This window comes from Amblyomma mixtum, chromosome 7, assembly GCF_055824585.1.
Source record: "Amblyomma mixtum isolate Tamu chromosome 7, ASM5582458v1, whole genome shotgun sequence".
In the NCBI taxonomy this organism is placed as follows: Eukaryota; Metazoa; Arthropoda; class Arachnida; order Ixodida; family Ixodidae; genus Amblyomma; species Amblyomma mixtum.
In genome coordinates this window covers 20,468,531-20,482,380 of record NC_143018.1, presented here as the reverse complement: position 1 = coordinate 20,482,380, position 13,850 = coordinate 20,468,531, and the positions used below count along the sequence as shown (strand labels likewise).

The window sequence follows — 13,850 nt, the reverse complement described above, 5'->3', positions numbered from 1 at the left end:
GCAGGCAGGCAGGCAGGCAGGCAGGCAGGCAGGCAGGCAGGCAGGCAGGCAGGCAGGCAGGCAGGCAGGCAGGCAGGCAGGCAGGCAGGCAGGCAGGCAGGCAGGCAGGCAGGCAGGCAGGCAGGCAGGCAGGCAGGCAGGCAGGCAGGCAGGCAGGCAGGCAGGCAGGCAGGCAGGCAGGCAGGCAGGCAGGCAGGCAGGCAGGCAGGCAGGCAGGCAGGCAGGCAGGCAGGCAGGCAGGCAGGCAGGCAGGCAGGCAGGCAGGCAGGCAGGCAGGCAGGCAGGCAGGCAGGCAGGCAGGCAGGCAGGCAGGCAGGCAGGCAGGCAGGCAGGCAGGCAGGCAGGCAGGCAGGCAGGCAGGCAGGCAGGCAGGCAGGCAGGCAGGCAGGCAGGCAGGCAGGCAGGCAGGCAGGCAGGCAGGCAGGCAGGCAGGCAGGCAGGCAGGCAGGCAGGCAGGCAGGCAGGCAGGCAGGCAGGCAGGCAGGCAGGCAGGCAGGCAGGCAGGCAGGCAGGCAGGCAGGCAGGCAGGCAGGCAGGCAGGCAGGCAGGCAGGCAGGCAGGCAGGCAGGCAGGATCCGCATGATCATGACATGATAGCTTCGACGAAGCTATAATGATAGCTTCGTCGCAGGCATGAAGAACCGCAACGGCACGACGAAGTCGGGCCAGAGACAAGGCTCACTAAGCAGGCCGGTACGCATGGATGACAACAGCGAAGAAAGCTCCGAAGAAAGCGTGGAGAGTGATGGCGAAGGGACTGTGTTAGTGAGTGCTTGCACGCATTGCTCTGTCTAGTTTGGTTTATGGTTGGTTTGGTTTATGGGGTCTAGCGTCCCAAAGCGACTAAGGCTATGAGAGACGCCGTCTAGTAACTCAGGCGAAAATGCTTAACTGGAACTATAAAGCACCCAGTTAGAGCAGCTTAAAGGGACACTGAGGAGAGCACTATTAATATATTTTTTATAGCAAAATCTGATAGTTCGGCATGTCATGGCTTTGTTGCCACTTGGCCGGCAGCGAAAAATGCATTTATTTCTAAGAAATTTGGATTCGAAGTTGAAAAGGTTCTTCCCGCCGCTGTGATTCAAACTTGGGATTCGGCTATGACGACAGAGGACTAAGTGACGTGAAACATGACGTGCCATGACGTGATGCAGACTCCGTGATTTCTGGCCGCCAGCACTGCGGCCTAGCAGCAGCCGAAAAGAAAGCTACCGCCGGCCGCACATTGAAGGCATCTATCGGCTATTGCGGCCGTCGCTACAGTCGCTTCGCTTACGTTTGCACCGGCGTTTTGCGAGCGTTACGATGGATCTCGTTCTCGAAGTCGTCAACGAAGTTCTCGCAAATAGACAACTTTAGCATACCGTGTACCTTGATACCGCTAGCGGAATACCGGGAGCCCGCCTAACGCCGGCGAGCAGGCGCTGATTGGTCCCGATGCTTCAGGCGAGCGCGTAGCTGCCCGGCACGTGGCGCCATCTGGCGACGTCAAGGAGATTTGCGCATGCATTGGCTGCGCCTCAGTGATTTGTGCTTCTCGTGTCCTAGCGTTGCTAGAACCATTGCAACACTGTTTTGTTATATGACGTCATGACGCTTGTACTTGCGAGTTTGGCCTGTGGCGGCGATACCTGTATTTTGGTTCTTGCTCTTTTCTACGTTACAAGAGCTTTGTTGTCAGTATGAGTGGCGTTTTTGTAATCAGGAGCTGGTATTCTGTCGATACAAGCCAACTTCAATTTCTCCTCAGTGTCCCTTTAATGCGAACTATTTTATGCGTAGCATATTGCAATCACTCAGTTCAGCCCTTGGGCGCGGCCGGGCAGCCACCAAACCACGTGACGTGACGTCAACAAACCACGTGAAAAAAAAAGAAAAAAAAAAAGACGCCTGAGCTTGGTGGCGGTTGCCGCCGTGCAATACCTCGCGCAAAAAGACCGCGCAATATGCAACGCATTCTTGGCTTAACCAAGCTAAGCCTGGGCATCTTTTTTAATCAGAATCGTTATACTTAAATGGAAAATTCCAGCCAGCTTGTTTTTAATAAAAATACATTCTTTGATTATTTCTGGCATGCTGATGTTTTTTTGGCAGCACTTATTATTGAGAAAATTATATTAAAATATTTTCCTACAACTCATTCAAACTCGTGACGTCAAGGCTGAAAAGGACTCCATGATCACCGTTTAGAAGTGTATGACGGCGTATCCTAGCGTGCAGGGATTCGCGGGAAAAAAAAAGGGCTCTGTCGACATCCCCGTAATTTTATTTTGAAAAGGGCCCGGCGGCGATACCTGTACAGTTAAACCTCGTTATAACGAAGTTGAAGGGCCCCCGTAATTTCTTCGTTATAGCCGTTGATTCGTTAGAACTGTAGGGGACCCTGGCTGCAACTGTCGTATGTGAGTAGGCTGAAGTGCCACTCTGTAGGCCGAGTGCAAACTGGCTAGCGTTTCTTATTGCTTGTGTGTGTGTTGCGGGCGTCTGTATATCTGTAACCGAGGTTATCTGCAACTGGGAAGCTAGGATAAATTGCAGTATCTCTAGTGACGTTCTTCTTGCAATGACGGGCCGCCTAGCGGAATGCCGGGAGACCGCGCCGCTCATTAGGCCACGCTAGGCCTAACCTGCTTCGCATCGAAGCCGCTGCGGGCGATGCTTTGGAACTACATCCACTGTCTGGCATAATATGGCTAATCCTGTCACCTGTACGCTACAAACAGAATAATCGCTCGTTAAAATTAAGATACTGTTGGTTTCCGCAATGGCGTCGGCACCGAAAAGAGCGAAGAACGTCACGCGAGGGCCGCAGCTAGGCTTTAGTTAGATTGGAGTCATCGCATGACAGCCATAAGTGGCGTGGTAAATGAGTGCAAAAACCCCGAACACACCACGCGTTCATGAAACTAGTCGCGTGGTTTCACAGCGCTCACACTGGCCGCATTTGTTTTTCCAGTCCCGGACTACTTGCTGGCAGGTCTCGGCTTCCGCTCGGACAGGAAAAGCGTCATGGTCACATGACCTACTTGCCATAGGCTGCTTTCGAACTCGGCGCCAGAGCCGGGCTCCCCCTCGGTTACCGTACAAGGACGCTGTCATCTGCTAGCAGACGATGCAAGCCACGGCCACTACGACGCCGAAGCAACGCCGTGCGCTTGATCATGATACTGAGTCGATTTAAAGACTGTACTGTCAGCTTAGCGTAGGTGCATTACAGAACTCAGCTTCGGAGGTATGCTCGCCGCTACTGCTTGCGGCGAAGTTCGCACAAAGTAGCCCAACTCGTTGCGGAAAGGCAGATAGACGAAACCCTCCGCAAAAATGTTGACAACAAGCTCTATAGCTGCTCCAGTATACGAGTGGTTCACCTGCGATGCTTTCAGGTAAGCGTACAGACGGCATGTGGCAAAACAAGCGACCAAGAGCCTCTTGACGACACGAGCGAACAATACGCGCTCGCAGCTCCGAACGCGCGTCAGTGTGCGGTGGATTTCAAGAAAATAAACGAAGATGCAAGAACAAAAAGTCTTGCGATGGCTCAGAGAGGAGCTACGGAGCTCATGTGAAGGTTCAACGCATGATATCGACCTCCAGGAACACGAAAAGCACTCAAAATGCACACGGAGTCTAACTTAATATGGCTGCCAGCGCGGCGCGCAGCTATCGTCTGCTGCCTTCTCAGCAGCCCAAGCAGCCCGCGGACTGCCATAGGCTAAAAACGAACGCGTTGCTATGGCGATGCAAGCAGGTGGGCGGAGCTTTCGGGCTGCCCGAGAAAAACAAATACCGGACTCGAGTCCGCAAGTAGTCCCGGACAGTCCGGGACTGAAAAACAAATGCGCCCACTGCCAGCAGGTGCCCAAGGCCGTGCAGCCCACCCATCTGCGCACGCGGAAAGTAATCGAAGAGAGCCAGAACAGGATAAACGCCAATTGCAGGGGCACGGCTCGCAGTCGATATACTAAACGACCGGCGAAATTTAAGTTCGATATACTGCGCAACTTTCCTTCTTGATTTTTCAGGCGGATAATATATATGTGTTCGATATAGCTAATAATTCGAAATATCCGGATGCGACATATCCGGGCTCAACTTCACAGTTCGAAAAATGCGCTATACCTCTCTACCCTGCAACCGGTCCCATGTTTCTGCGGTTTCTATACTACTCTGGTATCAACAGCGGTGACGACGAAGGCAAACAGGCGAAAAAAAAATGAATGAGAAAGGAGATACCACCCTGCTAAAATTTCGTTGCGTTTTCTTTAGATATAAACAATAACAATAACCACTGTGGCCAGTACAGCCATGAGCACGCTGATATAGAGCCCTCGAACCCTGCGCCGTAGCAAAAGAAAAGTGTAATTTTTAAGCAGGTACCCAGTTCAATAGACACAATGCTTGCGCTGGAGCGAAGGTGCGTAGGCACACAAATTCCCTCTCGCAGTTGCATTGTACCATTGATAAAGCAGCTGAGCTAAGACTCCACTCCATTTGTTCCACAGCACACCGCTCCAGCAATCTAGATGCGCGTGCTCATAACTCTGCATCACCGGCCCTTATAGATCATTGCGCCGTGTATCACGAAGCACACTGAGCCACTTGCGACGTTCTAATTTGTGGACGCCTGCGCGTTTCTCGAGGACGCTTTGTCGAGCCTCGTGCGGGACGTTCTGGACACCTTCGCCGAGAACCTGCAGGCGTCCGACGAGACACTCGACATGCGGGGGACGTCGGAGCTGTTCGGCCAGCTGCTGGACGCCTGCGATCAGAGGTCGGCGGCCACATTCTCCGAAGCCCTCGCATGCATGTAAGTGACGATGAGAGCAGCCACAGTGATAGCGACTTTGTTAGTGGTAAACGTCGCTCGTGTCGTAGTATGTCGTGTCCGAAAACACGCTCTTTTCTGAGCCCACCGATGAAAAATTGGCAATGCCAACCGTCGCCATCTGTCGTTCGAACTTACCGTTTCCGCGCATTCTCTGAGGCGCGCTGCACAAAATTCGCTCGCAATCTTCGACGACAACTCGCGCAACGCCGTACCTAACCTAACCTAACCTAACCTAACCTAACCTAACCTAACCTAACCTAACCTAACCTAACCTAACCTAACCTAACCTAACCTAACCTAGCCTAACCTAATCTATAGCTTAAACTGGCGCTCCTTGCGGCGTCTGCCTTCTTTCGGCAGACAAAACCATGACCTCCGAGATTATCTATGCAGGTGATCTCGGAGGCCATGCCAAAACTCAAAACAGCTGTGCAGACCATGTGCGCAGACGGTCAGACCGAGAACGCGTGGCTGGCGGGTGGTATAAAGCGGTCCAGACGGGAGGAGGAGGCGTGGTGCATTGTTTTGCAAGACAACGCGCTATCTGTCAAAGCAGCGGCTCTGGTGCAAATCGGTGCAGGGGTGCCAGCGCCTTCGTGAAGACGGACGAGGGGAAGCACTCGGACGTGTTTCGAGCTAGCACTCCTAGCGGCACCGGCGTGCTCAAGGTGGTCCCTGTCGAGTACATCGCCCGTTACACGAGGCAGCTCTGGAACCACCTGCTCATTGCCAGGTAGGACTATAATACAGAAGTATAGCGTTTGGACGCCTGCTGTACCGCTCTTGTGTCAACTTATAACTACAGCTAGGCGGCGTTAAAAGCACACTGAGGACGGCTACATCGAATTCTTGTTCTTAACGAAACGTGATTTTATATGTGGCTTTTTTTTTTCCTGTGTTGACGTTCTTTCAGCAGTGAAGACGCGTTCGTTAACCGGTGAGAAAATATGGAGCTATATCCCACCGCTCGAGTCAGACGTATACGACAGGGGTTGGACTTTCGGTGTGAAACAAACAAGAAAAAAAGCTATAAAAGTGAGCCGAATTCAGTTTCAAAGTATGCTGAATTCAGATGAGCATTTTTTTTACATACAAAGCACAGCTAGCCATAGCTGGCTATCGAGCACGAGTTATGCCACGTGAAAGGAGGAAAACAACGAAATACGCAAGACAGGGGCGTGGTGAGACGGTGTTACCGTTGGATTAAATGGCGCAGTCTTGATTTTTGAGGTATTGCTAACCTTCGAGAATTTGAGGTGATTTCTGAGGTATTGCTGAGGTATCCGCGGCAGTGAACACCTCTGCAGACCGGGATGCACCCCCCGTGCCAAAAGGCGACGGCTAGCGTATCGTTGTTTGTTCACTGCTGTCACCCGCCAATAGGGCAGTTACTTGGCTAAGTAGGTTTCTCCGCTGCATTTACCTGCACTGACACGAAACACAAGCATCAGAACGCACGACAAATTTCTGTCGCGTTTCTGTTGCGCAACGCAATTCTGAGTCGCGCGCTGTGGCACGACAACCCACCTTTTGGCAGTCAACTACCACTTGAATTTGACTGTTCCATCATTTAAATTCCATTACTTTCCTACGTGGAGATAGCATTTTCTTATAGAGGTGCAGCTCAAAATGCAACCATTTGTGCGTTACTAACTTGTAAATCGAGCGCTCGAGTTAGCATAAAGGGCATAATGAACTAAAGAATTCCTTTCAAGCGCACAGAAATATCATATTATATTCCCGAAAAAAAAAATTCATGTGTGGAAATTAGCATGCATTCGCCAAAAAACACCGTAAACTGCGTTCTGAAATAGGCATCTTCCAGAAAAGTCAGCCAAATTCACAGCAAATAAAACCGAAAAATCCAACCCTACTTATGACGTAAATAAGAAAGAGATTCGGTGATCACCCTTTGGAAGTGGATGGATGAGTAGCCCATGAACTCAAAATTGTCTCGACGCCACCGCTGCTTGCTTGTGAAAACGGCCGGTGGCAGCGGTACCTGTATTTCATTTTTTTTTTTTCATTTTCTGACTTGTTATATAAAAGCTTCGTCATCGGTGAAAACAGTCCGTACGCCATTACAACGAGGTAGTGTATCAGTGGAGGTCAACTTGAATTTGTCCTCGTTGTCCATTGAATTGGGATACTGTGCTTCTTTTTTCTCCTCGCAGAACTCTTGAACGCCTCACCGACAAAACGGCATCCAATTATACTACAGGATTTATTTTAAACAGAAGGTACAGAACTCTCTCTCTCTCCCTATTTCTCTCTATGAATAAAAAATCACAAATTTAATATGTTTGGTAGTATCGAGCAACTAGTTCTGGAAACTTCAAAACCTCAACCTGAATAAAAAATAGAAAACATTGAGCACCTCATTCAACCTCAACAGTCTAGGTTTAGGCAGGTGGCCTAACTTCACAAATAAAAACTGAGTATACTACTTTTTCACTTGAAACGCTAATACCCACCACATTGAGAAACTTGTGGAAATAGCAAGCCGGAATGATGACATTACAATTACAATTGCTGGACATAATAATTATACTCGCTCTTGACGCTTAATGCTCAAGTCAGGTCGTAATAAGACACGAGCAGGGCCTGTAAACAAAATAAAATCTTTTACTTGCGTACTTTCAGCTGTAGTTTACAAGTAGCCTGCTTCATGTTCTTGAGTTAGGGGTTCACCGAGGCACATATTTACAAACCGGTTGTAAAGGAATATCTCACTTCAAAGTAGAAAAGTACGCCATAGTCGTGTTCGCGTTTCGCTCCGCCCTGACTACAGCCTTTGCCGGAAGTGAAGAAGCCTAGAAGTTTGCTTTTAAGCCGGGTAGTGGGGCTGCTGTATCATTAAGTGTCGAGGGGTGAGTACCAGAGTGCCTCTCCCCTCCAAGTAAATTCAGAACTCGATGGCCAGGAACAAACATTTTGGGTTGTGTACGTTTGATAAAGCCCGTACTCCACTACAGGGTGCAACGCACTTGCGGTGAGCAAATGACAGAAAACTCGTCCATCAGCTGGGTCATTCGTTTCTCCGTTCTTTGTGGGTTTACCCTTACTGAGAACAGGGCCATGTGCGTGTGGGACGGCTATCCGCCGGAGCTGAGCGCTGCCTGCTGCACGTTTGCCGTCGTCCGCCATGGAGCCGACCGAAGAAGCGTCGACCTCGCCTGCGGTGAGCTGGAAGCGCCAAAATCACCATAGGAAAAGCTTTGGCCAGCGCGTTGGCAAGGGTGCCCATTCGTGTTGCAAACCGTAGAGCTTTAACCGGTTCTTGATGCTCGCCCGCTACGTCGCGCCGCCTAGCGGGGGGCCTTTATGATCGACGGCATAAAAAAAATTGTAGTCGTCTAATCGTAGAGAAGAGGTGTAAGCATGGAATTAATTGAAGGAAAGGCGCGGGACATTCATAGGACGTCCCATGATGGTGGTATAGTCGCACTCTGGTATCGGCCAGATCCCTTGGCTGATATACGTGTGGCCGACTTCGTGTAATCTTGTCTAATCTGTGGTCCTTTCCGGCAGATCTGCTAGCGTGGCAGATACCCCAACTCAGACCGCTCGCAAAATCGTTTTGGTGTGGGAGATAAATCATCAGGGCAGCGACTGTGCAAGTATGTCTTAGATTGCTTTGCTGCGAGTGGAAGTCGATGGCCACCAACTTTCTCTTACTACTAGCAATTTTGCCAATCAGCTCCACTCAGCTTTCAAGACTCGAAGCTTCCATGGATCTCGGTGATTTCCACGCCTGTTCGGAGTGAAGCGTCTGTAATCTAGTAAAATCGTGTCCATTCGATCTTCCTAAGGCAAAATTCTGCTAGAGAGTTATCAAGATCTACGTTTTCTGCATGCAGGGATAGCAAACATGATCTATGTCGTCAAAATTTTACTTGTATATAGTGAGGGCGTCACAGCATCAGAGGGTCAATAAATAGAGGAATGCACATTAACGGACACAGTGGCAGGCTGTCTATATGTGCTTTCTCAGAATGAAGAAGTAGTGTTTACTGAGTACTGACCAGCAGTCAGTAATCAACAATCACTGAAAATTACTTGAGATTAATTATTCAGTGAATTTTGACTGCGCACAAATTTAGTGCTCCAACAGTGGGCTCACGTTTAAATAATCGAGTACTTTTCCTTTTATATAATTCCATTCCAGTATATCGTCAGGTGCCGCAGCCTTACCTGGTGTTGCAGATGGACTACGCCGGTATTCCACTCTCATCGATCCGGGTACGTTATTCTGATTGAAAACGGCGCTTTCTAGGCGGCCTTAGTCTTCTGGCTGATCAGTATAGGGTGACCGAAATTGGGCATATATGCGCATTAATTTGCAAAGGTGGCATGTTGACTATTAAAAGAGGTACATTGAACACCTGCCACTACACCTACACTTCAACTCTTAAAAACTGTGAGGGCGCGTAGTGCTTTCGTAACGATGCCTGAGCGACAGTAGCTAGGCGTCATCATACTGCCACATAGGAAGCGGATAATTAGGAGGAAGGCTGGATGCTTCTGGATATGAACTGGGCATCAAATGGTGACAGTTGCAGTAGTATGACTCTTTTGGGTGCTTGCGTGCTTGGCTAGTTCACAAGACTGGGCAACAAACTGCCTTTAATTATTTTTAATGCGTCGCAACGGTGGCGTAATTTAGTGCAAGATTTAGTGGAAGGCTAATACCACCTGCAGCCAACAACAGCCTCAACCACGTGAAAGGCTGTCTTTCTCTTTGTCTTGCGGTAGCCCGTCTGGTTTAAAAAAAAAAAACGCATTATAGTTCACGAGAGGCCGTCGTATTCCTATGGTATTTTCCACTTAGAGCAAAAATTCAAAGCACACCAGCGCTCGTAGTGCGTACTCTTCCTTTGTCCTTCGTCTCTGTGCGCGGAATTTTTCCCCTAAGATGAACTGCATCCAACCAGCCCAAGACGCTATTCTTCTGCTTGATATTATACGGCGAGAACCGTAAAATATCAGCCCGTTTCAGTTTTTGGCACCGCTCCAAATGCAAGGGGTCAAGAGAGAATGAAGGAGAGAAGGAGAGAGAACAAAGTGTCATGCTGCTGAGGCTGTGGTGTGTGGTCGATTTTGCTGTGGCTGCTTAATTGTTTTAGAGCGTTAGCTCTTCCTTAGCTCGTTCCTCAGTTTTGCTTCGTTGTCGGCGCCGTCCGCTGCACAGACCTTGGCAGTGCGCCAAGACGCTTCGGGGCCAGTAGCAGCCCGACCTGTTTATGTTTTGGCGGGAGTACAGGCGGCGATGGCTTGTCTGGCGAACTTGGCAGCATGCCAAGATGCTGCCAGGGCCAGTGCAGCACGGCCTATTTCTAAGAAGTTCTTTTCGCACTACAGCTAACGTTCCGACATTAGTGTTGTACACTTGTTGCCTTTTCGTTTTACTAAATCTGCGCAGTATTGATCACGCAACGGGCCACCCAGCTCTCTCTGAATGTTCTAACTAAGCCGTATGTAGCTTAGTTGTTGTTTATTCTGCGATTTTAACTAGGAATGTTCTAATGAGTCTCACCGTTCGCTCTTGCCGCAGGCACTCAGCGCCAGGCAGACAGTGAGCGTATTCAAGCAGGTGATCCTGACCCTGGCTGCGGCCGAGACTGGCCTCAACTTCGAACACCGGCACCTCACTCTCGACAGCGTGTTCGTCAAGCGAGTGGAAGAGCAAGCCATCGAATGGAAAGTCTCCGGACAGTCATTCAACGTAGAGACCATGGGAGTCATGGCGTACATTGGAAACTTTGGCGCCTCTCGCGCCGACGCAGGTGATTCTGGCATCTTAATTCCTCCGAGTTCTTCCGCTCGTTTCATCCGTTCCTGAACTCGCCACAGTGGATCGATGGCTCTGGGGTTCGGCTGCTGTGCCGAAGGTCGCGGGATGGAATCCCCGGCCGTGGTGGCTGCATTTCACTGAAGGCGAAATAAAAAAAAACATCCGTGTGCTGTGCGATGTCAGTGTACTTTAAAGAACCCGGAAATTACGGTACACACTCAAGTTATGCTTATTTTTTCTTCTGATTTCAACTGGGATGCCATTAACTTGCGTTTTTTTTTTTTGCCTGAGCCACTCTGCCCTGCTCCCGTCTCTTAACGAAACACATTTTTTTTCCTTTCCATAGATTGCTATATGCCAATACCAATCGTGTCTGAACGTTCATTTAACGCGCATGCTTTCTCTGCGCAGATGGGGATGCGCAGTTTGCTGATCCCCAACCGCTTTGGGACGATTACGAAAAGGACTGCGCCCTGAACGACATTCACAAGAGGATCAGAGAAGAGATCAAGTAAGAGCACAAAAAGGGGCCAACTATGGAAGTCACTGCCAAGTTTTTTCACCCTGACCTGTTTCAGTAAAATAATACAGAAACGTAGGTGATAGTAAATGCCCTCACTAAACCCTCACATTGTGTACGCTCTTTTGGAGCTGTCATATATAGCAGCGCCATAATAACTGAGCTACAAGAAGACACACTAATATTACCATACATTAACTAATCACGTGACGAATATAATATACGGCACATGGATTAAATTGCTTTTTTATACTTCATTTTAAATTTCTTTCATATGTCTTTTCTCTCTCTCGAAATGTCCTTTGCCAGGACACTTGTGATTTTTATTTTCGTTGGCTTAACACGGACAGGAAGAGCCTGTTTTCCTTTTAATATTCCTTGGCATATTCCACGCCTTGCCCAGTTTTCTGGCTATATGCTCGTCACTACTTCGCGCACAGCACTGTATGTACTATCGGGGGCAAAAGCAACTAACCTCTCTGTCAGAGTTCCGAACCGTGCCGCACAGCATGCTGGCGCCATCTGACGGCGTACTCCTGGGGTCGAAACCGGCGAAGTTACATTTGTCCCCGATAGTACACAAGGGTATTTGATAATCTATTTATTATAACCCGAAATTCTTATCGCACCTTGTCAGCTGCTGTGAGTGGCTAAGCATCCAAGTGTGACGATGCTTTTCGCCAACAGCTTTATGCCGTCTGTCATTTAGGTTGAGCCTACATATCATTCAAGGCTGCTGTATGCGCTATTTAGTCTCAGCTCAGTTTCAAACCCGCTCAGGAAGCGCCTGTATGGATGAATTTTATTAACACCTCCATTGCATCGGGGCAGCGGGTAGCGCCACCCTGCCTATAGATTTAGTTCCTACGTTATTTCTTATTCCTGTTCTTTGCCGTTCTAAGCCATTTTCTTTACATGTTCTAAGCTACACTATTTTTGTTTACATTCTATTTTTATTACTCTAGTCTTCTTTTGCACGTCACTATTGCTGATGTGGTCGTTTCGCTTTCAATATGCCTAAGACCCAAAGCTACTGGAAGGCCACCAGGTTCTTCCTGTTATGTAGATGAATAGCTTTACAGTCTATCATAACGTGTTCAATGTCCACCGTAGTGGAGGGCTCCAGAAGTTTAGAACCCCAGGTGGTCGAAATTTCCGGAGCCCTCCACTACGGCGTCTCTCATAGCCTTAGTCGCTTTGGGACGTTAAACCCCATAAACCATAGCCATAAACCACAATATTATCTACCCACACATGTGACATAAGTAACTGAAAGGGAAAGAGCAAATTTTAATTCGACAGGGTTCACTGAAAACCACTGGGAGAGAGGCCTCTATCCTGCAGTGGGCGCAGTTAGGCTGATGATGATGACAATGATGACGACCACGCAAAGAATCTCACTGACCTCTTTCCTCCCGTCGTTGCAGCGACGACTGGGGCTCCTACTGTCCGAGAACAAACGTGCTGTTCGCCTACCACGTATCCCGCGAGCTGGGCGAACGCCGCGCCCTCTGCCTACCGGACGATCCACGTGACGAACGGGACTGGGACGCGTTCCAGGCGTGGAAGTTCCAGCTTCCCTGGTTCCCCACCGTCGCCGAGTTCGCGCACAGCGCCTTCGCCAAGACGGAGAGCAGTGGCGCGTCGCGAAAGATCTCTTCGGCTGTCGCGGTGCTGGAGAAGCTCGTTTCGAAACCTCTGTCTCCGTTCTTGAGCGGCGATAACGGACGATAGACTGCGGCTCGACTTAGGCGCACATCTAATCAAATGAGGTGGAAGATTAGGGCGTAGGTGTCTCTGAGTCGTGGCACAAGGGGGGAATATATCAAAACTACGAGATGCATGCGGCGCCGATCAAGGTCAAATGAAGGACAATAGCTTTATATAGCTCCACAAATTGCTTCTCATTGCTTTGCCAAACTACACTGCGCGCTTAACACTGTAGGAGTTTGTGCTTACGGCAAAGGAAGATCCGATTTCCTCCGCTGAAGATGCTGAAAGTTTCAAAACGTTTTGACGGTATGTCCTTCAGGGTCACCTGAGAACAATTTAGAAATGTCGCGAAGTTTGCGCTCCATTTTTTTTTTATTGCCACGGCTCGAATGCGAACTCGCTTCTTTGTGTTTAGATGCCAACGCTCACCGACGGGTGTGCCTTCGCTGACGTCTGCCACTAAGTGGCGGCTGTGCAGTGTACCTTGTAACCTTGTAGCGGACGTATATATGCTAGTGCAGCTCCACCTCACTTTCAATAAAAAAAAATGTGTTTAGCGAATTCGAAGGTGGTAATAACGCAGCCCTTAATTGGGAAGTGCAGTTAGGCCAATAAAAGTTGTGACCGCCATCTCCGTCCATGATTTGTATCTGTGGCTGAAGTGCGACAGCTCGTTCAAGCACGCGTTCATGTTTGCTAAGTTACCAGTGGACAATTAGCGCAGGCGGAGCTGCCGCCGACAAGGGTAGGCATTTTAGCATTATCGCCACAACAAGACTTAATATCTCCGAAACCTGTAGCATGCTCGTGGAAATCGCCCTTCGAAAGCATCTTCGACGTTTTGAGAGATAGCCGTTGCCGTCGCTCACATTGGCAGAACACCGCACGCCACATGTGGGGAACCAGCTGAATGTTGCCTTTCCTATTTTGAGAGAGCCGGCATGTAATTCTAATCTTAATGAACTCCAATGAGTGTCCCCTTAATGCAATAA

At 49.4% G+C, this 13,850-nt stretch overlaps 1 protein-coding gene across 1 annotated transcript; it reads left to right on the top strand.

Annotated features, from left to right (window-relative positions):
* The first annotated feature begins 633 nt into the window (after positions 1–633).
* On the top strand, positions 634–13,435 carry LOC149335170 (serine/threonine-protein kinase haspin-like). Its single transcript, XM_089553892.1, has 9 exons — positions 634–765; positions 4,644–4,810; positions 5,412–5,564; positions 7,006–7,071; positions 7,906–8,012; positions 9,000–9,073; positions 10,386–10,617; positions 11,037–11,136; positions 12,573–13,435. The coding sequence occupies exons 1-9, from the start codon at positions 634–636 to the stop codon at positions 12,877–12,879; spliced, it is 1,338 nt and encodes a 445-aa protein (XP_089410018.1). The 3' UTR covers positions 12,880–13,435.
* Positions 13,436–13,850: the final 415 nt, after the last annotated feature.